The sequence below is a fragment of the Erpetoichthys calabaricus genome, chromosome 17 (assembly GCF_900747795.2).
Source record: "Erpetoichthys calabaricus chromosome 17, fErpCal1.3, whole genome shotgun sequence".
Classification (NCBI taxonomy): Eukaryota; Metazoa; Chordata; class Cladistia; order Polypteriformes; family Polypteridae; genus Erpetoichthys; species Erpetoichthys calabaricus.
Window position 1 is genome coordinate 55,519,894 of NC_041410.2, and position 25,164 is coordinate 55,545,057.

Genomic DNA, 25,164 nt, shown 5'->3' on the forward strand with positions numbered 1-25,164 from the left:
TGTATTTATATGTTCTACAGTAATGTTCTATGCCAAAATATTTATATCCAATGTTACATATACCCTGTTGTTCTTTCTGTAACTCTGTGAAGTGCCTTGAGCATGGGAAAGGTGCTATATGAATAAAATGTATTATTTTTATTATTATTGTCATGATCATCCTTCATACTTTGAAAGTAGATGCCAGTTCAATTTTCCTTGTTCATGGAGTAACACAGATGTGTGCTGTTTTTGATTAGTTTATGTATTTTTAGCCTTACAGTAATGGAACTTTGTGTATCTCCTGTGGGAGTTTGATGACAAGAGGATCCCATACCAGTCACTGGGAGGGAGGCCAAGGATGCAGGAACAAACTAAAAATGGCAAGGTAAAAAAACATGTAATCATAAATGACTTAACAGTCATGAAAATACACACTTTTACTTAAGAAACTGCTTTACTCATATGACTTCAAAAATCTAACATAGAAGGGCATTATGGCATGAGAAGAGTCCTGTACTCTATGCTGGATCAAGAATAACTAGCATCACATAACAGTTGGAATAATACTTTGCTTTTTTATATGTAATCTCTCATCAGAAGCAGGTAAGTACACAAGTACTATTTGTGAAAGTATTACATACTAACAATACTAAAACAGATACATGCTATGGATTCTAATTAGCTGGAGGAACCTCCGCTCTGCATTTCATATTACACTCTCTTCTATGATACTGCTGCCTCATCTCCACTGTCTACCTTCAGTTTCTAAGTGTGAATAACCCTGACTAAAGCTAGCCTCATGCTAAGTGACTAATCAGTCAGATTACCCATTAGGTAAATAGCTATCTTAGATTGCTCCCTGTTTTTTGGCTATAGTCTAATTTGCACCATTGAGACTTAATATTTTTAACCCTCCAAGTGTTTATAATACATTTATTTATCTGAAATTTTTACACAGTGTATATAGCACAGTTTTTTACATTTCCTTATAAGCAGAGCACTAACAATTTCAGTATCTGCATCAAATAGTGAGTCAGCAGTTGGGACTGAACTAGCTACTAAATAGCTACTAAATGTGAATAGCTAATGAACCATACTGCTGTCTATAATTTTATCCGATTCCTTTCCTCTTTTATGCTCCTGGCCAGATAGTATGTACAAGCTAATGAAAAGATGCAGGGGTACTCTACACATTTATACCCTGACAGGATGTGTTAATGTTACTGCCTGTGCTGCTTCTCTTTAGATAGATAGATAGATAGATAGATAGATAGATAGATAGATAGATAGATAGATAGATAGATAGATAGATAGATAGATAGATAGATAGATAGATAGATAGATAGATAGATAGATAGATAGATAGATTAATCTTTTAATTTAATCTTACTTTTAATGTCTCTAGTTGCTCACAATGGGGTTACTTCACACCCTGTAGGGTTTTGTGTACCTAATTATCATCTAGATGTTTTCCCGACAAGGTTGCCCAAGTCTTCTACATTAAATATAATAAATGGATTAATTAGCTGATACTGCAAAGTTGTGGTTAACTAGTTCAGTCCTGGGACCTCTGTGGTGTGAGGTTTTTGTTCCATCAAGTTTCACAATCAGTGTGCCATTATACTTCTTATTAATCTCATTGCTTAATTAGCAGGACATTTTTCTTATTTTGTTTACAAAAAAGCAGGTGTGTGTTATATACTTTCGTTAAAAATTATAAAATATTTGTAATTTTGCCATAGTTTAAAGTTCTTAACTGTATGTCATTTTCCTTCACCTTTTTCTGTGGAATTTACTCCCTTAATTCATCCATCCATCCATTTTCCAAACCGCTGAATCCAAACACAGGGTCACGGGGGTCTGCTGGAGCCAATCCCAGCCAGCACTGGGCGCAAGGCAGGAACCAACCCACCACAGGACACACACACCCACACACCAAGCACACACTAGGGCCAATTTAGAATCGCCAATCCATCTAACCTGCATGTCTTTGGACTGTGGGACGAAACCCACGCAGACACGGGGAGAACATGCAAACTCCACGCAGGGAGGACCCAGGAAGCGAACCCGGGTCTCCTTACTGCGAGGCAGCAGCGCTACCACTGCACCACCGTGCCACCTACTCCCTTAATTCTACCCCAAATATGGCAATTAACAATAAACAATGTAGGCACCAGAGCTACTAAAATTGTTCTGGAACTCTGAAGTGTTGAGCTCTTAGGAAATATTAAAATAGATTAATTTTTCAGTTTAAACAAACTGTCTAAGTGTAGGCATAACAGAAATAATTAATATTACGAAATGAATAAATAAGGTGTAATCTAGCTCCTATATTAGGCAGTTCTTGTATGAAATGATGAGGACCCTCGTTGATTCTTCTTCCCTGGTGTAATGTAATAAAACCCCCAAAACACACAAAAGAGACAAATACAGGACTCGAGTATCAAAAGCAAACAAATACCAATTAAATCCTGCTGGCCCACTTTGCCCCGTCTGTCTATCTGGGATTTCTTCAACATTTTCCCACCTTTCAAGTGCCACAATTATTCTCATCTCAAGTGCCTTAAATCATGCTTTCTTCTGACTCCAGATGATTTTTAGGTGTCACCATTAAACTTTTTAACAAGGTGAGTTCTAATCCCAGTCCCAGAATGACTTCTGCAGTAAATCTAATCTAGTAATCTAAGTGTTGATGACAGTTCAGAGTATTTTCTAAGTGGCCACTGGTGTGCCTTGCATCCCATAAACCTTGCTAGCTCTATGAAAAAACTCATAAACCCAGCCCAACCTAAATCCCTTCACACCTCTCCATCAGCGTCTTTTGTCTTGTAAATGTGTCGATCAAGACAAGCAGCCTACTATTCCATCCCCCCACTGCCGCAGAATGGGCACAAAGTTCTCCCAGTTCAAGCCTTGATTATCTGGGATTGAGGTACCTAGAGCTGTATACGGAAATAATAGATTATTATTTGGAACACACGCATTTCATGTGTGTTCTGTTTCTACAATAATCTATGTATACACATTGTTAAATCAGAAACGTTTTTCATATTTTAGTAATAAATGACAAAATGTAGACACAAACTGTATAATGTGTGAAGCCTGAGGTCCAAAGATCAAATAAACACTTTCACAAAAGGTATGAGGATTCAACAGTTTCCGTGGTGCAGCAGTAAGAATTGCTGATGTGTAATCAAGAGTCCCCTGGTTCATTCCTGACTGCCTCATATACAGTTTTGTGTGAGCTGCTCTTATCTATATATATATAATTCACTAAGCCGCCGACAAGTAGCCACCCATGGAAAGTACGCAAGACAGCCATGCCCACCAACTCTAAGACCATTGGATACGACGACAACTCTCAGAGCCACGCCCACCAACTCGGACGCAATGCCTTGGAAAACACGCTGTCATTTATGTTCGTTTGAGCTACAGTCCACATGCACCTCTGAGCCACGTTGACTTTTCAGTTAAGACGCACGGCCGCGTGCACCATTGCAAACTGTTTAGCAACATACAGCAATTTGCATCTGCGACAAACATGCGTCTTCTTAGATGGTTCTGCAGGAGCATGGAAAACGTTTCCCCGCCCACCAACACTCCTTATTACTCGGCCCGTGTCCACTCTCGCTCTCTAGGCATTCACATTGCCTGCTTATGTGCCCGGACGCTACAACTCACCGACTACCCTGTAAGTTGCTTTTGTCTGTGCTAGGAGTCCACATGCACCTCTGAGCCACGTTGACTTTTCATTATTCTTTTCGGTTACGACACCCGACCATGTCCACCATCGAAAACCATGGGAAAGAAACAACGAAACCCTGCCCAGAAACTGCTTCAAATATATTTCATGGAAACAACACATCAATCCAGCTGTAAGCCACGTTGACTGTTCATTTGCCTTCCATTGCCACCGCTTCAAATGTATTTCATGGAAACAACACTTTTTTCAATATTATTCAGATTCCTGCATCAGGTAACTGCACTCGCGCTACACTGAATGGATCAACGTGTGTCTACCCAGCGCCGTTGAACCCCATTCGTGCTGGAAACCGGGGCTTGCAATTGTTCCCCACGAACGAGGAATTCCCAGTAAGTGCGGGTCATTATGTCCCTGCCCTTTGTACACCCAGTGGTGAGTGGTGTTTTCAGACAGTGGAACTGGAAATTCTCTGATCTGGATGGATAAAAGCTAACACAAACACTGGTGAATCTGCCTTCTTCCTGTCTCATTGTTGGTACATTTCGGAAAATATTGTGGCACTGATGCAACATTATTCATATTATTCATATTCATTTGCCTGCCTTCTTGCGGTTGAAATCAGTGACCGCGTGTTTTATTTATTTATTTTTTCCAATCTTGCCCAGTCTCCACATTGTGGTGCATGGTGGTGTTTCTTTTGTACTCCAGGACATGCAGAGGAAAGAATAGTACAGAGAGGTCAGTCCCATGCTATATGCAATTATCAAATTCAAATGTTAACAGTTCCCACACACCCAAGGACCGTCCTTCCTACATTTACGACATGTGTACCTGTTGCAATGTACACACATCTCTCTATGCTGTGGTTCCTATTACATTGAAGAGGCACCTGACACTGACTGAGTTTGCTTTTCTGTGGGAAGGGGCGCTCTTGGAACAGAAGCTTGTTGATGTTGTATCCTCCTTTTCTTTTTCCATCACCTCTATTTGATCTTTGAACTTCAGGCTTCATATATTATACAGTTTATGTCTACAGTTTGTCATTTATTACTAAAATATGAAAAATGTTCCTGTTTTAACAGTGTTTTTACATAGATTATTGTAGAAACGGAACACACATGAAATGCACGTGTTCCAAATAATCTATTATTTCCATATACAGCTCTAGGTACCTGACTCCCAGATAATCAAGGCTTAAGCTGGGAGAACTTTGTGCCTGTTTTGTGGTGGTGGGGGGATGAAATAGTAGGCTGCTTGTCTTGATCGGCACATTTACAAGACAAAAGACACTGACCGTGAGGTGCGAAGGGATTTAAGGTGGGCCGGGTTTACAATTTTTTTTAGTAGGCTTTGTGTTAGTGTTAAAGATCCAGCCCCCTAGCTTAGTTTTTCCATCTTTCTTTTCCCTGACTCAGAAAGTGGGGACATCCATACTTTTTAATGGTGCTGCCCTGTTATAATCTGTTGGACTTTTATATTTTTTTCATATTTTTATTTCTCTCTCCCATTGCGAATTTACCTTGTCCTCTTTATAGCACATCCTGTCGTCTTGTTCTGTTCCATATACTTGGATGACAGCTGTTAAGAATATATTTTATGTGAATGTTAGAAAATGTTCTTGACTCAGAAAACTGGTCGCTCATAGAGGAAGTTAACAGGAGCTGTAGGAGAAATAGTCCTCTGGGCAACGTCGGATTTATGTTTTATATTATGTTAACAGTAAAGAGCAATTATTTTGTATATTAGGCTAAATAGTCATTTTGTGATTCTCTGAGGACTTTTACCTCGTTTCACATGTAAACCCCCTCCCTGCATGATTAGAAGTATGTATATTACCTTGAGACATAACGCTTTTGATTTACTTAATTGTTTAAAATTCCAACTTGGCATAAATGTAGCAGCCATCATTATATCTCTTATTGCGTATTGTGATACTCCACCAAAATGCACAAAAGGGAGAGCAGGCCTAAATAAAGGACCACATGAAGTAAAAGACCAGAATAACCCTCATTCAGGTTTGTGCCCCAGGAATAGACCTCACCCCAGGCAAACTAACACCTACCTAAATGGCAGTCTTCAGCCTGCACGGGCATAGATAGTTTAAAAAAACAAGTCTAAATGTCCAAAGCAGCAAAAACAAAGGAGAGAAAAAAAATAGAAAAACCTCTAGCTAAACAAAGGCAAATTAACTTACTTTTAATCTTGAAATATTTATCACAGATCAAAGAGGATGCCAGAAACCAAAGCAGAATAAAAAAAAGTGAAAAAGGTTTTGCCTTAGTGGCAAGCAAACACAATAATTCACAGACCAAGAAAAAGTTAATGAAATGCAGGGGTCTAAAGCCGGTGTCAATTTTTTTTTTTTTTTTACCTTTGCCAAGCATTGTAATTAAAGCTTTTGATCTCTGACCCCATCTTGCCCATCTCTAAGCAGTATTGCTATGAACAAGGTCAAAACTGATTTAGAAAGGCTGGAGAAAAAAGGACAGAAAACATCCTGACTCCAGGGTTCTGTTTATCAGTAACCTACAAGGACATGAGAAACTGTTCAGTTATCATATACTACTGTAATTAAATGTGTAGTTAAGAAGTGTAATCAGCTCTAATTTAGTCATTGCCTTTGCTCTGCTGCATGACTAAGGCATGTCCTACATCCTGGACATGGCTCAGTGAATTTATCTTTGACAGCAGGAACTTCAGCAGTCCACCAAAATGAAAATCAGTAATCAAAATCAATAATGCTGAATTTGCTATAAGACCTCCGGCATTATCAGGTAACCCTGCCTATTTGGGCTCAGTATGCAGGTAGCTGGAACATCAATAATGTTAACAAAATGAACACCAACAACAATAATATCAATAACTAATATAACAAAATAATATTAGATTAAAGCAAAAGTCAAAACAAATCCAAAAACAGAATCAACTACAGAATGTGGAAAATTATATTTAAATAACACCACAAAGACTAAAAAAAAAAATTGGGGGTGGTCTCCCCTAGACTTTATCGTATACAGTACTCATATATGGGGATGGATATTTGAGGAGTAAACTGCAAGACAATGATTATATTTTTATATTATGACATTAAAGAACCATCAACAACAAATCAAATGAATTTAATATATTGAACAATTATTATAAAAATAAAGTTGAATATATTAGACTTTGCAGCTGTATGAATAAAAAAAGTACCACTTCCGGTTAGTGGAAATAGCTCAAAAGTGATAGAAATCTACGTTTTGTAACTAATACTTGTATGCAAAATTTGGTTGACCTAACTGAAAGTGTACTCAAGTTATCATGTTTACATAAACGCACACACACACACACACACACACACACACACACACACACATAATTCCAAAAATGGTATTTTCAGACTCTAAAACTCTAAAGTTTAGAGTTTGGACTCTAAAAACGTTGAGATTCATCAAAATCTCGACGTTGAATTTTTGGATGATTGTAATACTTTCCCTATACGAGAAAGGAAAAAAGTAAACGGATACGTACTGTAAGGAAAAGCTTAAATAATGTAAAAGGAGGTGAGAGGTACAAATGTTTTGCTGCATAACAGCCAGTTTCTGCTTTATCTTTTGTGATGGTAAGATACTGTACTTGAACAATGGAACACTTTATGACATATAAGTGACACAATTGCATCAGACTGTAGGTCTGTTAAAGATGAGTATTGACCGAAACGTAAATAGTGCAATAGCTTATTTTTATTTTACAATATATTTTTGTTATAATTGCTTAAGTGTTAAATATTTTATTGTTTTTATTATGTATAAATATTTTTTTAGTAACATACAATTGTTTTTGTCTTTTACAGGAAGGACAAGCAGAAGTATGCTAATGCATCAAAAACAGTTTCACGTAAATCGAGTAGTTTGAAGAAGTGAATAGAATTAATTAAAAAATCCTTTTCTAAATTGGTATAATTACACCCCTTTTTCCGCATTTTAAATGCTTTAAATATACAGACAGCTGATATAGATGAATTTTTAGATTATTTTGCAACCTTTTAGGAATCAATAAAAACAATATATTCAAAATTGTGAAAAATAAAAACGTAAAACTTCAGGTGGAAATATATATCATATCCATCTCCTTTTAAGTACAGAAATGTGATTAATGCCCGGCTATCTTATCAGTGCCTAATGTCTTTGCACATTCTTGCGTAATGAAATTAAAAAATGGAAATAGCATGTCTGTTTCTTTTGTCTCATTATTCAATAGAAGCATGATTTACCTACATATATTTCAGTAATGTTTTCTAACCTGTAGGTTGAGTACCAATTTATGACATTAAAGACAAAGAACTGAAATGAGGAGAATGATCAAGCAGCAGTGCAGAAATTCACTGAAGGAAAGGAACAGTTGAGAGGAAGCATCAGTGCATCCATATTTGGTGAGAGAAAACCTTTAGTTTGAGCTGGCTGAGGTGACGCTGTGAACACCCTAGTTTTTACTTTCCCTTGGCGACAATTGAAATATAATTTAATGTAATTGAATAGGTGCTTTCTGATAGAGGTGCAGTGAAGGTCAAAGAAGACATTAAAGGGCCTCACCTGAAAGAACTGTAGAATTTGAGATTGATAGTGGTGATGGGGATGACTGATCTTTAGTCTCGGTAAGGCAGAGAGAAGGAAAGCTATCGTACTTGTTACACGTCAAGAAGCACTTCCTGGTCTTGGATTTCAGCACGGGATAGCTTGTTGCTTAATAATCCCACAAGTTTTAACTTAAAAAAATGCTTTTAAGGTCAAAAAAGCTTTCAATATTACTTCTTTTATGCCATTATAGAATTATTGGTGAAATAAAAATGCACTATTCATGCATGGTTTGATAGTGTCCACTCACCTGTCAGTTTAGTGCATGGCAAGATATTTAATTTAAAGCAAAACCATATATACATGGTAAAAGTATGGATGCAGTGCATTAATCATTGGTTTGTTATGAAACATGGCCACAGTTGTCTGTGCAGCTATTCATTTTCTGATCATCATGTTCAGTTCAAGACTGCACCACCAGGACCTAACCTTGGACAGGGCATGAGACTCTCAAGCATCTGAAAACCCTTCATTCAAAAATAATATGCATTTACTTAGTGTTTTAAGTCTTCTACATTGACCAGACATTTCATTGATGTTTTAAAGTTAAAGGCAAATGTTTCAAATTGTACAATATCGACAGAAGTAATTAATCTGATAGACATACAGCTAATGGGGCTACATAAGCAGCATACTAAATTCCTGAAAATTAATCGGCAAACATTAAATTTGTATTGCTCATTAGGTTCATTTAAACCAACTTGATTAGTCAAGTTTATTACTATAACAACTAAAATTTGACTAAAGCACATGACACTTGTTTGAATGGTACAGGAGCAAAAGTGATGCCATCACCAGTTATGACCACATTCTGCATTTATAGGCCATTCAGGACAGTTCAATGACTAATTCTGCATTAATGAGCAGGAATAAGTAAAAGCAAAGTCTGACCAATTATGTGTGAGCTTGAAAACGAAAGGACAAAGGTTCTTTTGTATAAATTCTGAAATGATAATCTTAAATTGACAAGTTTAATATCACAAAGGTAACCTTAGCATTGTGACAAATCTAAAACAAGGGAAAAAATTTGAAAAACTAAAGCATCAGGTGTGTGTGACATTTTAAATTGGAATTCATTTGACTTGCCCATTAAATATTACTCTTTATAAGTGTTATTTAGCCAGATAATGTCTCCTTCATGTGCATACATTAAGCTCATAACAGCAAATGTTTTGAGACATAGATTGATGGTCAAAAATGGCAAAATTATCAGTTTAAAATTAAATGTGCAACACAATAATGTGCAGATAGAGAAGGAGTCTGAATACTTTCTGTATCCACTATCCACTTTTGATATCAGTTAACCAACAACCAACCCTCATGCTTCAGAATGTCAGTTTGCATCAGATTTATGGATCAGAACGAGACGCATCACAATAGTTTCTGATCAAACAACAGTTCTAAACCTTTACGATTCTGGATGCATTTGCAAGGCATGGTATGCTTGCTGTAGTCTCTTAATTGCATGTGTATCTAATATAACCAAATTGTAACACTTTGTGTGTCTCTGGTGGGAAAGAAACATCTTAAAAGACCCAGTGTCTAATCTAAATACAAAAATGCACAGTTTTGCATTTTAAACATGTCAGATGATATGATTGTCCGAGGTCCTCCTGCATCACTTTATGAATCTGACTCCTTTCAGGTCCAGCTTCCTGTTTTAGATCTTACTTCCAGCTGTCCTCTGTCAATCGGTCTCTTAAATATCCCTTTATCTTACTGTTTCTATTGTGCTATGAAAAACTCAGAATGTAAGAAATCATTTTTCATACTTGCCATTAAGAATAAAATCCATTTGTAGCACATGCAATTACTAGACATAAATTGACTATCCCATAGAAAATCTGCTAATGGCACATTGTATTGCATTCCTGTGTTGACTTTTACAATTGCATCCATCATTTTCCATACAATGGAGGCTAATTTGCCAATAATTTTAAAAGTCAGAATAAGCTTTCTTTTTATATCAAGAAGCAATTGCCAAGCATCCTGCCCTTTGGCATTGACCCCTGCTGGCCTTCCACAGACTCTGTGGACTAATTAGGACCAGGTACATCAGTTCATCAACAAGAGTAACTTTAAAATTATGTAATATACAGGGAAAGGAACATTTACATGTGATTTTATCAAAGCTTCATTTCTTTTTCAGTTTAGGCAGCCTGTTCTGCCATAAGCTTCCACCACAGACTTGTGCATCCATCATCTTGGGAACTCTCATTGATGTCTTTATTTTTTCCTTAATTTACAACATAAGAACACACTACCAGATATAAGATGCAGTCATCTCCCAGTGGTACCTGTGCCATTATTTTAAAATAGCTACACTCCTTGAACAGAACGGATGTGTTTGCAATTCTCAACTGACACATCATTCACATGGTGTGTTTGGCAGCCTTTGTAGCAGTCTCATCTGCAGTCTTATTTCATCTTTGATGCAATGGAAACAGCATCAAACTTCACATTTATTCATCTGTGTGGTGCTGAGTTCCTGAACTTTCATTTTAAAGGGGTGTTCAGTCAATAACTGATATCTGTTTCAGTTTTCTCTCATGTCAGTAGAAATGAACAAGCCTAATTAGGCTGTGGTGTAGCCCTCCATCATCGTGGGATCAGATTGCTAGTGAAATTTCTCTGCTGCATTTTCTGAGCCTGTTTTACCCAGCAAAAGGCAGTGGAGATCTGGAATATCTCTTGGCAAGCATGGGTTAGAGGACAGGAATCAAACCCAAAAGGGATACCAACCCATTATATCATTCATATGCAATGGGCTATTGAAACAACAGTTAGCATACCCTATGTGCACTTGTGACAGTTTAAAGGCCTACCAAGGGATGTTCTTCACATAGCCTATTAAAAAAAAAAAAAGGTCGGACAGCCACTCACCCCATTCATGGAGGTGGTCCTTAACACACACACACACACACACAGATATATATATATATATATATATATATATATATATATATATATATATATATATATATATATATATACACATACACACACACATTGTCCTCTGGACCTTCTTCATCTGTGAAATGAAATGGGTGTGTTGATAGTAATTTATGGTAAGGTTCTGTTGAGCTTCCTACATAATTGAACTGCTGAAGTACAGACCCCTTTCTGAAATAATGTCCCATCATGTAAAGCATGTCATCCTTAAGGGTGGAATATATTTTTGAAGTTTTGATACCACAATCACCACTAGGTGTTTTTGGTCTTGCACGAAGGTAGGAAACCCACCAGGTAAACACCCAATATCGCTCAGGGATTTGTGACAGTTGTTGACTATATCTGTCCTTCTGTCTTGCTTGGTGGATTCAAGCTTGTTGTCATATTAGGCAGGTCTTCATATGAATCTAAATATCGCCACAGACTTTTGGCCAGCAGATCACCTCCAAGGATTTCATAAGGTGTCTTCATTCAGACAAGATTTCCAGGGCTATTGTGAAAATACATGTGGAACTCAGGGGACTAACTGTTGGTATATGTGTTCCCCTTACTTAGTTGGAATGCAAAAACATAGTGATATAGCACACTGTGACTTTCCAAGCGATGTCTGTGACCCTTAACCTCTGATAAGACTGCTGCCCATGTTGATGAAGTTCTTTGCTAGTGCCACAAATAATGCTGGTTAAGTAATTCATGATAATATATAGGAATCCTCATTGATGAAACACTAGATAAAAGAAGTTCAATGGGAAATCTTGGAGCTGCAAGCTCCATCAGGTTAACCTACAAGGATATGTTGGGTGTAATTTAGGGCCCAGATCACTGCAAGGTGGTTGTTGGGAACTTCAGACACAACTCCCTCCGGAAAAGATACCATTCACAACAGCCCAGATAACAATTAGACCCCACAGAAGGAATATATTAGAATATTAGAACACTCTAGACGAGAACAGGCCATTCAGCCCAACAAAGCTCGCCAGTACTATCCACTTATTATTAGGAGTGTTTAAGGATTTTCATTCTCCACAGAGATGTAATCATTAATCATCCTTCCTTTTCAGAGATATTGTGGCAAGGTGTCCTAGGAATTTAAAAGATGTTTCTGCCAATTCACAAGACAGAAAAGCTGGACATTGTTTTCTCACCGTGATGATCTCATACCTACACCTGGTGGAATCCTCCACATTTTCATAAAGTATGCGTGCAAGTATAAACAGTACACAGCTTGTGTAGAAGTGGCATCCACAGGTGCACGCATTTCATTGCATGAAGTATCAACCTGGCCTTAGACTCTGGAAGATGATTTCAAAATCATACAGCTGTTAATAGGGATTAGACAATGATGTTGTCCATGATGTTCTTCCTTAACAACCCCCGGATCACTGAAAATGACAGAACCCTGGAACTCAAACAAGCCTATGGGAGCTACAGCCTTTGATGCTTTATCTTCTCCCATCTGCATCCTCCAAAATCCAGATTGAATATTTATGGTTGGCTCCTTCAAGGATTCCAAAATGTCAAGCACTGGTGTAAGCTTTACAGTGAATCTTGAGGTTAAGGCCATGGTAGTCCAAACAAAATGATATGCACTATCTTGTTTCAGTACTAGATCTACTGGAGTGGCACAAGCAAGTGAGAAAGTCTCAAATCTATTCATGGAGCATGTTTTCCATCCATACATGAATTATTATTTTGTTGAGAGGTAATATCAAAAAAGAATTGGTACATTCAAAGACATTTCTGATTTCAACGAAGTGCAAATCCATACCATTTTGTCCACGTTTTTGAATCCAAACAGGAGGCCACACTTTGAAAAATAATAATAATGATTATTCAGGGAGGGTCAAAATGCTCTCTCAACCTCTTGTGTCAAATAACATAAATTGAGCCATCAGATTTTTTTTCCCAGGCAACAAATATTTCATTAATGATAGGTGGATGGACATCTGAGACATTACAGTGTAGTCAAAGCTTTAAAAAAACAGCATGAACAGGTAGACATTCTCCAAAATTTAAAGATCATCTTCCAGCTAGTGCTATGTAATTAGAATTGGATTGAGACTTTACCACTGCCACCTGCCTTATGCCATCAGTTAGGAAAAATCTTCCTGTTGCTGCCTCCAGTAACAGCCCCCTGAGGGTGGTATCTCATATACACCTCTGATCCTTACTGGCACTACTAGAGGTATTTTATACTGACAGAGTCCTAGTTTGGGTTCAAGATGATTATACTTCATTTTACAGGTGTGGCCACTAGGGGGTGCCAGAGAGCCCCAAACCTCAGACACAGTCCCAGGTTCAAATGAGCCTTTTATTCTTTGTTTTCTTTCTTTTCACCAGACTTCTTTACCACATTCTTTACAATTCCCATGCAGCCCTGCAGAGACCCAGAGTGGAGCAGCACCAGTGGACTGCTGCCACCTAGTGTACATAGGAAGTTTATTACCCCAAGAGGCTGTCATTCACTGTCCATTCATTGCATTGCATTGCATTCACCTGGACGGTGAAGTTACCACCAAACTTTCCAGCTGGGTCACCTGTTCATCCACAAGCTCCTTCACACAGGGTATTGCGCCAGAAGTCTGTTTGCCACAGGAGTCTTTTACTTATGCCTGTTACCCCTCGTAGTAGCAGGGACTCACTTAAATGAGGTTTTCCACTGTGGTAGAAATCCACGTCTTAATTAAAGAAAACAACTTATCCTCTAACAGGACCAATCGGTAATCGGGCAGGACAAAAGCTGTTCATTGTATCTTTGAATTACCCCTTGGCAAAATACCTTAGAGAGAGCATTCTTCATAAGCAATCTGTTACAACATGCTCAGAATGATCACAGAATGAAAGCAGAAGCTCATACTTATTGATAACTGAATTTACACAACAGTGCTGATTAATACTTAAATATCATACTCAGACTGGTTAAAAGACATGAGGTGTTTAGCACAGAGCACAACCAGCCTAAATTAAAGTCCTTCTACATTATATCCTTCTTCTACAATATCTTTTAGTTTAGATATTACCTTCTAATCTCAGTGTATGGGACAACTGTCCAGATTTACAGCTTACAGGACATCTGCTGGGCTCTTAATCATTAAGTTGGTGTATTACATCAACCTGCTCCTGGTACATTCTTGTCTGTGTTGTTCACTTGAACTTTATCTGGTTTCCTTATATGCCTGAACAGGTTTCTGACATTTATTAACCCTTTTATACTTCTAAGATGGCAAAACGCTATCCTAAATGACAATGTGACCCATAAGTCTAATTTTTCTTCCACACCACTGACCTCACAATTCTCAAGCAGAGGTTTGCTTGCATTCAGAACATGCTGTGCTATTTCTTCCTCACCCTTGGGAGGTTTCCACTTTAAATTAAGAGCATAGTATTTTTGATAAAGTCTTAAAATCAGTTAAGTGGGATTTTGACAACGGGCCCAGAAACAAACAAATAAAAAAAAAAAAGTTGGTAAGGATCACCGCCTGAACAGTACTGATGGAGATGGATGACTGTTGACATTTGCAAGAGTCACTAGCTGATCACAATGGGTAGACAGGACAGAATGGTGAGTTTTGCCATCTGTTTTAAGAATGCCAGGGTGGTGTCCAGTCACCATCAAAGGGAATGGCAAATTGATTCAAATTTGTGTGCATCAGCATCTTCACGCTTAACAATACTGGTTCTTTAATGGCACTTTACTAGATGGTTTGGTTCCTCACAGATCCATTGCTTGGCAAAGAACCAAATAGGAAACTAATCTTTGGGCTTTGAAAAGGTTTCTAATATGTGGAAAAACAGAAATATTTAATGTATAGAAGGCTACCTAGCAGGATACTGACAGATCAAGAAAACTTGAACTTAGCCTGTGATGTTTTATAGAGAAAGAGTTCTTTTAAAATCTTGAAGCCATTGGTATTTTACAAATCTGTTACCACCTGTTCTCGGCAATTTATAGAACATGAATCTGTAACGGATGTGAAAAAGTAAAGGTTCTTCCCAGAACCTTCATGTGGATGATTCTTTTGGGAACCAAATATGGTTCCCCTGTGGCATGGCTTTGAAGAACCACTTTGGCACCTTTATTTTTAAGAGTGTGAGTACCATTAAAGGAGCTGACTGACTGCTTCAAATGCAGAGAATTTGTCTGTGATCTACTGTAATGGCTGGCTGCTTTGTATAGGTAGTGAGGACAGGATAGTTACACCAGCGTCTATGGGGTTGGGGGGCCCATGATGACGGCATACTATAGGAAATACAGTAGATCGGGAAGACAGTTAAAAAGTTGTGCCCCAGGGTGGATACCCCATTTAATATGATGCCATAACAGCAGAAGGTTTGGTTGTGGCAGATTGTTTTGCATTGGCTGTCTGTGTGATGGCTTCTTTTAGTCAGTAGAAGCTGCTTCCAAGAAGGAGGCTTCCGCCTTTCTAGCAGCTGGTTAAATGAAAGCTGTCTTTGGTTCATGAGGGTGTTTTATAGAGTATTGTGGCCAGAGCCCAGGTGGAAGTGACATCAGAGGCCCTCTAGAGTGTCCTCTTTTATTTTAAGGTTAAAGAGGAGAGGAAGTCAATGATTGTGTTGCTCCTGTATCTTCATTTCTTACGTGAACTGAGCCTGCAAAACACCCTCTTTGCTCAATTGTCTGACAAGTATTACATTCCCACAACTACGTAAAGCTTAATCATGACAATTGACCTTTTATGTCACTTATATATTTGTATGTATCTTATTGTATATATCTCAATGCTGTGGTCATTTTTTAACAACAACAACAACATTTATTTATATAGCACATTTTCATACAAAAAGTAGCTCAAAGTGCTTTACATAATGAAGAGAAGAAAAATAAAAGACAAAATAAGAAATTAAAATAAGATAACATTAGTTAACATAGAAAAAGAGTAAGGTCCGATGGCCAGGGTGGACAGAAAAAACAAAAAAAACCTCCAGAAGGCTGGAGAAAAAAATAAAATCTGTAGGGGTTCCAGGCCACGAGACCGCCCAGTCCCCTTTGGGCATTCTACCTAACATAAATGAAATAGTCCTCTTTGTAGTTCGGGTTTTTCACGGAGTCACTTGATGCTGATGGTCATACAGACTTCTGGCTTTTAATCCATCCATCATTGTTGGAACATCATGGTGCTTTGGGTAGATGGTGGTGGCGCACGCCACCACCAACAGGACACCGGAAAAGGAAACAGAAGAGAGAGTAGGGGTTAGTACAGATTTTGAATGAATAGTTATTATAATGAATTAGATATACAGAGTATCAGGATTAAATTACAGTGAAGTTATGAGAAGGCCATGTTAAAATAATGTGTTTTCAGTAGTTTTTTAAAGTGCTCCACTGTATTAGCCTGGCGAATTCCTACTGGCAGGCTATTCCAGATTTTACGTGCATAACAGCAGAAGGCCGCCTCACCACTTCTTTTAAGTTTTGCTCTTGGAATTCTAAGGAGACACTCAGTTGAGGATCTGAGGTTACGATTTGGAATATAAGGTGTCAGACATTCCGATATATAAGCCGAGGCGAGATTATTTAAAGCTTTATAAACCATAAGCAGAATTTTAAAGTCAATTCTGAATGACACAGGTAACCAGTGTAGTGATATCAAAACTGGAGAAATGTGTTCGGATTTTCTTTTCCTGGTAAGGATTCTAGCAGCTGCATTCTGCACTAGTTGCAAACGATTGATGTCTTTTTTGGGTAGTCCTGAGAGGAGTGCGTTACAGTAATCTAGCCGACTGAAAACAAACGCATGAACTAATTTCTCTGCATCTTTCGATGATATAAGAGGTCTAACTTTTGCTATGTTTCTTAGGTGAAAAAATGCTGTCCTAGTGATCTGATTAATATGCGATTTAAAATTCAGATTACAATCAACGGTTACCCCGTTAACAAATTTAATTTGATTTTGCATGATGGAGGATTAATTGAGCTTCTTTGGATACAGATCTCAGGAACTTTGAGGCCTCGGACTGTTGATTGATGAACATTTCATCCATTACTGTATACTGTCTTTTAGGTTGTAATGCTGTTCAGGCCTGTACATCATACTGGATATCATAAATGATATCATAAATAATCAGCATTTGTTCTGCTCTGTTTCACTCCTCATCTTAATACAATTCACTTTTAATGTACCGAGGGAGCAAGTATAGATTATATGTCAGTTTGATATACAGTAAATAAAATGGACCCCTGTGATTTGCTTAATGAGAGACTCCACTGTAGTGTAGTTAGTTCAAGTAGTCAGTTAAGGTTTCTTTTGTCTTTTGTTTAGTTTGTAGTTTACTTTGTTTTATTGTAATTGACTTTCATTTGTTCTGTTTCTGACAAACTCCAAATCTGTGCTTAATTTGCTAAAAACTATCATCAATAGAATGGAGTGAGTGTGTTCTTTACTGCTGGTGTTCTACGCGGCTTCAAACGTCCTTCACTCTGTAAGCCTGCAGGTGCAACTTCCAAAATGCCTTTTCCTACAGTTAGCTGAGATCAGAATGTCTTCACTCTTTAAGATGGAATTCCCCATCCTTTTACTTTTCTTGGTTTTACCTGTAGACACACATGAACTTATTTGTGCACACATCACTTTGATTATAGACATACTTCATTATACGCTCACACATGATGAGATGGTACAGTGATATGAAGATATTACATGTTTTTAGGAATTTTATTGTCAGGAAAAAGGAGAAGAGGAAGGCTTAAGCAGAGGTTTATGGATGTGGTGAGAGAGGACGTGCAGGTGATGGGTGTAACAGAGCAAGATACAGCAGACATGACAATATGGAAAAAGAGAGCAGCCGAAAGAAGAAGAGGAATTATTTTTGAATTATTCTCTGTTGTATTTTCATGCATTTTCTGTTATGTTAATAATTGTGTACTGTCCCTTTAATTGTTGTTATGGTCTATGCCCTTTGTGGGAGGAGCCCAATGAGGTGGAACCACTGTGATGTCATCACTCATTAGCCCTCCCACTGGCTGTATACAGTACATGAGCTCAGAAGGCCTAGGTGTGGGAATCGTTTACCATTGTGGGAGTTTCTGTGAATACAGTACATGAGCTCAGAAGGCCTAGGTGTGGGAATCGTTTACCATTGTGGGAGTTTCTGTGAATATTGCTGTGTTTTTGTGGTTGAAAATTTTAGAATTTTGAATATTTTTCACTTTGCTTCAAGGATTCTGATTATTGGCCTGTGTTTTGAACTTTGATGAAGATTGCCCTTTTGGTAACTCCTCTTTTTGCTTCATTTGTTTTGTTGAAAGTGCAGCAGCCAAGGGCATGACTTGGAAATGGAAAAGTACTTCCAGGGTGTTGAAGGCTGTTTTCTCAATAATGGATCTGCCCCTCCTAACCTTCCAGTACTTGGACTTCAGATCCCCTGCATCAACTCTAGGATGTCATGAACTATTGGCAGGGGTAGGTGTCATGATAGGTCCTCTTGTTCAGCTCCCTATAATCACCACAAAATCGGTAGGACCTTTCAGACCTTTGCACAAGCACTACAGGACTAGTCCACAGTGAGGTGGAAGGCTCAATCACTCCCTCCACCTTCATCTAGTTGACCCACTACCTGATTCCCCTTCTTTTCACACTCTATAGGCTCTGTGGCAAACAAGGACTTGGTAGACAATGTGGATGTTATGACACAATCACTCCCTCCGCCAACATCTGGTTGACCCACTACTTGATGACCCTTCTCACACTCTATAGGCTCTGTAGCAAACAAGGACTTGGTTGACCACGTGGATGTTATGACACCCTACATCCGTTTGACCTACTTTGTTCATCCACACAGAGGACACACGTCCTAAGCAAGTTCTCTACGGGGCTGAACTCATTGACTTGTGCTTGTGCTTTATTTTCTATATTTTATAGTAAATATTATTTATTTGCCCTGTTAATATAAAATGGGGGATGAAATGTATCCTTCTTCTTGTGGAGTTTTTCCTGTACTGTTTAATATTTATAGTTGTTTTGACAACTTCTCATTTATGGGCCTTGCTGAAGTCACTTATGCTTCTGCTGGGCAGACCACGGATGATCCTGGCCTGTTTAAGGAGGAGCTTTTCGAGGCTTCAGCTTATTTTGCTTTGGAGGAATCCTATTTCATGACAAATGATGCAATCAATAAATTAAATAGTATTTATTTTTTTCACAGCATCACAAGGTGATTTTATTGAGATACAAGCCCAAAGAGCAGGTCAGGTAACACGTATCTAAATGGAACCTGCAGGCTGTGAACTACACAGACCTAACGATGGAGAGCTTGTGTTAAACATCCAAAATATGAAGAAATGACCAAAATATAACACCAACAATTCCTCCCAATGGATAGAACCTTAAAACACTGGCTTGTACATTTAAGTCAAACAAAGTATCTTTATAAATTAAAAATGTATTTAATAATAAAAAAGGAAAAATGCTCAAAAACAGAAAAAAAGATTTGCCTAAAAGGCGATCCAATGAACAAGTCCCAAACCAGAATCCAATAAACAGGGGAGAAAATCCAGACATCAACAAAACAAGAAGTAACAATGCTTGCTTTATTCTCCAACTTGAACCCAATTCTCAGTTGCTGGATCTTATTTCTGACTGGGAATATACAGCCAGAAGGAGATCGCAGCAGCTGGGATGTCAGTATGGCTACATCTGGGGTTCCACCAACACAGTGACAGCATATTTAAAGTCATTGAACACAAATGAAGAATAAATGAATAAAAAAGAAATAAATAAAAAATGTGAAAGATAATAATTCAGAATTAACAAAAACAGCCATAAAAATGAAAATCCACACATAAGCCGGGGAAAGAACCCTGGCTATAAAATAACAGCTTTACAGTGTTCTCACGAAGGCCCCCAAGTGAAGCAGTATAAAATGATTTGTACAAATGAAGAGTCTGGCCACAAGAGAACATTAATGAGTTCTGAAATTTGATAAACTGTTGTAAGGAGCCAATGACTTGATATTTGTTTTTTAGAAACACCCATGAGCTGGCCCTATAGAAAAATGTGTTCTTAAAGTTGGTAATCTGTATGTACTACAAAAGTATTATAAGCACATGAGAAAAGTAAATACTATATTTTACTAAGCATTTAGATGTAAGAGGATTAAAAAGATGTATGCCTACATATTTTTTATTTTGTATGAGCTAGAAACCACCAATAGTTCATAAGTCAAAGGTCAGGCGTGCATGAGAGCTAGAAAAGGATGGGCCCCTCGCACAGAGAGAGGGAATATGAAGTCTTTGGCTGTAAATAATAGTAGCAAGCGGCTATCTAGTAGGGAGTACGAGTAGGCCTTGTCAGACAGGCATGATGGACAGAGAAGGGTTTGACACCCCCCTCAGCTGAGAAATAATGGTGGAATTAATTAGGGGCAGAACTAAATCAGGGGAATGTTAAGAGTCAGATGAGGATGAACAATGTCTTGTGTGATAAGAACTGTAATAAATGTAAAGCTGTCCATGGCTGCTCGCTCATTGCATCTGAAGTGAGTCTGTATGTGCACCATATAATAAATCTTGATTCTGCTGCCTGTCCTGAGACTCCAAGTGCCTTCACTGAGGCTAAGGGTGCCTGTGCCTGCCTGCTTCTACAGCCCTTGCCCAGAAATTGTGAAAATGTGACAAATGATATAAAAGAGAAAAGAAACTTAGCACCTACTGTAATTAAAGTCTGATAGAGAAGCATGGGCAGTAGGTACCGGGTGTGTCTCATCTGGGAGTCTGTTCACATTTTAGGTAACCCTAAAGCCTACTTGTGAGGACTGGGCACTGACATCTTATTCGACACTGTCTGTTCAGGATGTATTAGTAAATTACTGGAGACGGGTCAAGTAGGGTAATGACAGAAACTGTGATAAGAGGAAAACTGAGCAGCTCCTTTGAAATTCTGTACTGCTCCAGGGGATTTACATGAAAAGTACTTTTTGCTTTTGAACTGCTGAGATAGAAGAAGACTAAGAATGTCAGTTTGTCTTCTGAAAGTCTAAGATGGCAGATCATGTGAAAAGAGCGGAGACTCTTTAAATACATGTGTTTCTGCATGATTTTTCTTACAGTGCATCCGGAAAGTATCCACAGTGCATCACTTTTTCCACATTTTGTTATGTTACAGTCTTATTCCAAAATGGATTAAATTCATTTTTTACCTCTGAATTCTACACACAACACCCCATAATGACAACGTGAAAAATGTTTACTTGAGATTTTTGCAAATTTATTAAAAATAAAAAAATTGAGAAAGCTGTACATAAGTATTCACAGCCTTTGTCATGAAGCTCAAAATTGAGCTCAGGTGCATCCTGTTTCCCCTGATCATCCTTGAGATGTTTCTGCAGCTTAATTGGAGTCCACCTGTGGTAAATTCAGTTGATTGAACATGATTTGGAAAGGCACACACCTGTCTATATAAGGTCCCACAGTTGACAGTTCATGTCAGAGCACAAACCAAGCATGAAGTCAAAGGAATTGTCTGTAGACCTCAGAGACAGGATTGTCTCGAGGCACAAATCTGGGGAAGGTTACAGAAAAATTTCTGCTGCTTTGAAGGTCCCAATGAGCACAGTGGCCTCCATCATCCGTAAGTGGAAGAATGTTCGAAACCACCAGGACTCTTCCTAGAACTGGCCGGCCATCTAAACTGAGCGATCGGTGGAGAAGGGCCTTAGTCAGGGAGGTGACCAAGAACCTGATGGTCACTCTGTCAGAGCTCCAGAGGTCCTCTGTGGAGAGAGGAGAACCTTCCAGAAGGTCAACCATCTCTGCAGCAATCCACCAATCAGGCCTGTATGGTAGAGTGGCCAGACGGAAGCCACTCCTTAGTAAAAGGCACAAGGCAGCACACCTGGAGTTTGCCAAAAGGCACCTGAAGGACTCTCAGACCATGAGAAAGAAAATTCTTTGGTCTGATGAGACAAACATTGAACTCTTTGGTGTGAATGCCAGGCGTCACATTTGGAGGAAACCAGGCACCATCCCTACAGTGAAGCATGGTGGTGGCAGCATCATGCTGTGGGGATGTTTTTCAGCGGCAGGGACTGGGAGACTAGTCAGGATAAAGGGAGAGATGACTGCAGCAATGTACAGAGACATCCTGGATGAAAACCTGCTCCAGAGCGCTCTTGACCTCAGACTGGGGCGATGGTTCATCTTTCAGCAGGACAACAACCCTAAGCACACAGCCAAGATATCAAAGGAGTGGCTTCAGGACAACTCTGTGAATGTCCTTGAGTGGCCCAGCCAGAGCCCAGACTTGAATCCGATTGAACATCTCTGGAGAGATCTTAAAATGGCTGTGCACCGACGCTTCCCATCCAACCTGATGGAGCTTGAGATGTGCTGCAAAGAGGAATGAGCGAAACTGGCCAAGGATAGGTGTGCCAAGCTTGTGGCATCATATTCAACAAGACTTGAGGCTGTAATTGCTGCCAAAGGTGCATCGACAAAGTATTGAGTAAAGGCTGTGAATACTTATGTACACGTGATTTCTCAGTTTTTTTATTTTTAATAAATTTGCAAAAACCTCAAGTAAACTTTTTTCACATTGTCATTATGGGATGTTGTGTGTAGAATTCTGAGGGAAAAAATGAATTTAATCCATTTTGGAATAAGGCTGTAACATAACAAAAGGTGGAAAAAGTGATGTGCTGTGAACACTTTCCGGATGCACTGTATATGCTTTCTTCATTTGGATGAAATGTTTTAGGTTGTATATTAAATACAATAATATTAAATACTTCCAGGAAGTGGTTCAGTTCTGAGCTGGACTGCCTTTTGTGTGTAGATTTCCTTCTCTTACCCTGTTTTCATGGATTTGCTGTCACGTTGGAAACTGCATTTATATGATTGTGCCATACAGTGGACCGGGCAAACATTCGGTTCCTGCTTTATGCCCAGTGCTTATGGGTTATACGCACTTTGGTTCCTTGCAACCCTGTCCAGTAAAAATGTGGGTAAGAATGGAAAGGTAAAAGAACTGTGAACGGCAAGAGGTTTAAGAAGAAACAAAACAGGGTAGGACAAGTTAATGTACAATACAGCTTGGTGGTTTGGGTACTGCCTTCAGATCTACCAGATCTTCCTTACCATCCTCTCTGACCTTGGCATCACTGAGCCAGCCTTCAGATGCTTTGAGTCCTAACTGCTGGGCAGATCCTAACATGTGTAATGGCAGGAAGAAAGGTCAGTAGTGCACCAGGCAAGCACAAGGGTGTTCCAATAATTGGTGCTGGGCCCTCTTCTCTCCTTTCTATTCACCTGCTCACTGAGCCCTATCATCACATCGCACAGAATTTCTTATCAGTGCTATGCCAATGATATGCAATCCTATCTGTTGTTCCCACCAGATAACCAAACAGTATCAGCTAGAATCTCTGCGTGCCTCACTGATATTGCAACCTTGATGAAGAAACACCATCTCCAACTCAACCTAGCAAAAACGGATCTTCTTATTATCTCAACTTGTCCATCTATTCAGCTTTTCAGCTTGGCTCATTATTGCTAACACCCACCATGTTGGTACATGACATTGCGGCAGAAATTGATAACTAGTTGTCCTTCAGGGACCATGTTTCTACAGTTTCTCAGTCTTGCAAATTCACTCAGTACAATATGCACAAGACCAGACTGTACCAGGGTTTGGTCTTGCCACATCTGGCTACTGCAACTCTCTGCTGGCAGCAGTACTGGAACGTGTCACCAAGCCGCTGCTACAGATGATTTAAAATGCAGCTGCACATCTGGGGCCTCATGTATAAACGGTGCGTACGCACAGAAATGTTGCTTAAGAACGTTTCCACGTTCAAATCGCGGTGTATAAAACCTACACTTGGTGTAAAGCCACGCACTTTTCCATGGTACCTCATACCCTGTCGTACGCAAGTTCTCCGCTCAGTTTTGCAGACTGGCAGCACCCAGCGTCAAAGCAGTGCTACTGTTCCTGTGTGGTTACCCTTTCTTAGATCCACATCCACGACGGCGGCTTTATCAAATACACTGAAATTAACCGCATATCGTTCATAAATTTAATGCATCTGATTGTAATTAACCTGTAACAATATAATGGTCCACAGAATGGTCAAACTATTCTAAATACCATAACTGCTATAGCGTTGTTACTCTCACTGCACCTTCTTCTTCTTCTGTCAGCTGCTCCCGTTAGGGGTTGCCACAGCGGATCATCTTTTTCCATATCCCTCTCACTGCACCACTTGGAGTATTTATATCACTGTATCTGAGTGTGAATCACAGATCTACAGCGATTGGAAAGAGAATTATCAGTATACAGCATCAAGCACTTGCTGTCTCAGCCATTCGCTATTTGAACTGCTCTCATCCGACCAGCGCTTCAGAGCCTTTCCTGTTCGGACCTCGTGGTTCACAAACAGTTTCATCCCAAGAACTATACACGCACTCAATCAGTCCATCAAGTGCTCCTTGTAGAACTGTTTGTACTTGCAAGTTACTGTGAGGTAATTGTACTTATGGTTCAGTTATAATATTGCACAACCTGAGCCACTGTATATAGCGCGTATTTACATATGATGACGATATCATTTTTAAGATGAAATGCAGCAAAATATGTTGATTATATTATACAGATAAAACTTTAACTTTAACTACACGGTGCCACAGCGCTAGCGAGCTTGAGCTTCGTTCACGGATTGTTCCCGCCTCGCGCTGTTTTCATGCTGTGGCTGGTGTGACACTGGAAGGATAGATGGATAGAATAATTAAACATTACGAAGATATTTCGATGTTCCTTAAAAGTTTTGAAGAATCGATGTTCTAAGCTTACAGGTGGCTTAATGTCTATTACAGAGCTGATTGTGTGGCGATTGGGTATTTGGAGAAAGAAAAGGAAGGACAGGAATTGGGGGTTAGTACATTTGAAAAATGCAGTACGT

At 38.9% G+C, this 25,164-nt stretch overlaps 2 protein-coding genes and 1 long non-coding RNA gene across 4 annotated transcripts in view; 2 read left to right on the forward strand and 1 right to left on the reverse strand.

Annotated features, from left to right (window-relative positions):
- Positions 1-7,892, forward strand: part of si:dkey-24l11.2 (uncharacterized protein LOC100034462 homolog) — a 74,870-nt gene extending 66,978 nt beyond the window's left edge. For both annotated transcript variants that reach the window (XM_028823855.2, XM_028823856.2), the window contains exons 11-12: positions 255-367; positions 7,521-7,892. In XM_028823855.2, the coding sequence (XP_028679688.1) occupies positions 255-367; positions 7,521-7,590 (183 nt within the window). In that variant the 3' untranslated portion in view covers positions 7,591-7,892. The remainder of the gene's footprint in view (positions 1-254; positions 368-7,520) is intronic.
- LOC127526110 (craniofacial development protein 2-like) overlaps positions 1-25,164 on the reverse strand; it is a 1,015,936-nt gene that overhangs the window by 420,870 nt on the left and 569,902 nt on the right. The window lies entirely within an intron of this gene.
- Positions 374-6,743, forward strand: LOC127526112 (uncharacterized). Its single transcript, XR_007933730.1, has 2 exons — positions 374-1,211; positions 1,349-6,743. It is a non-coding gene; the product is annotated as an uncharacterized LOC127526112 (long non-coding RNA).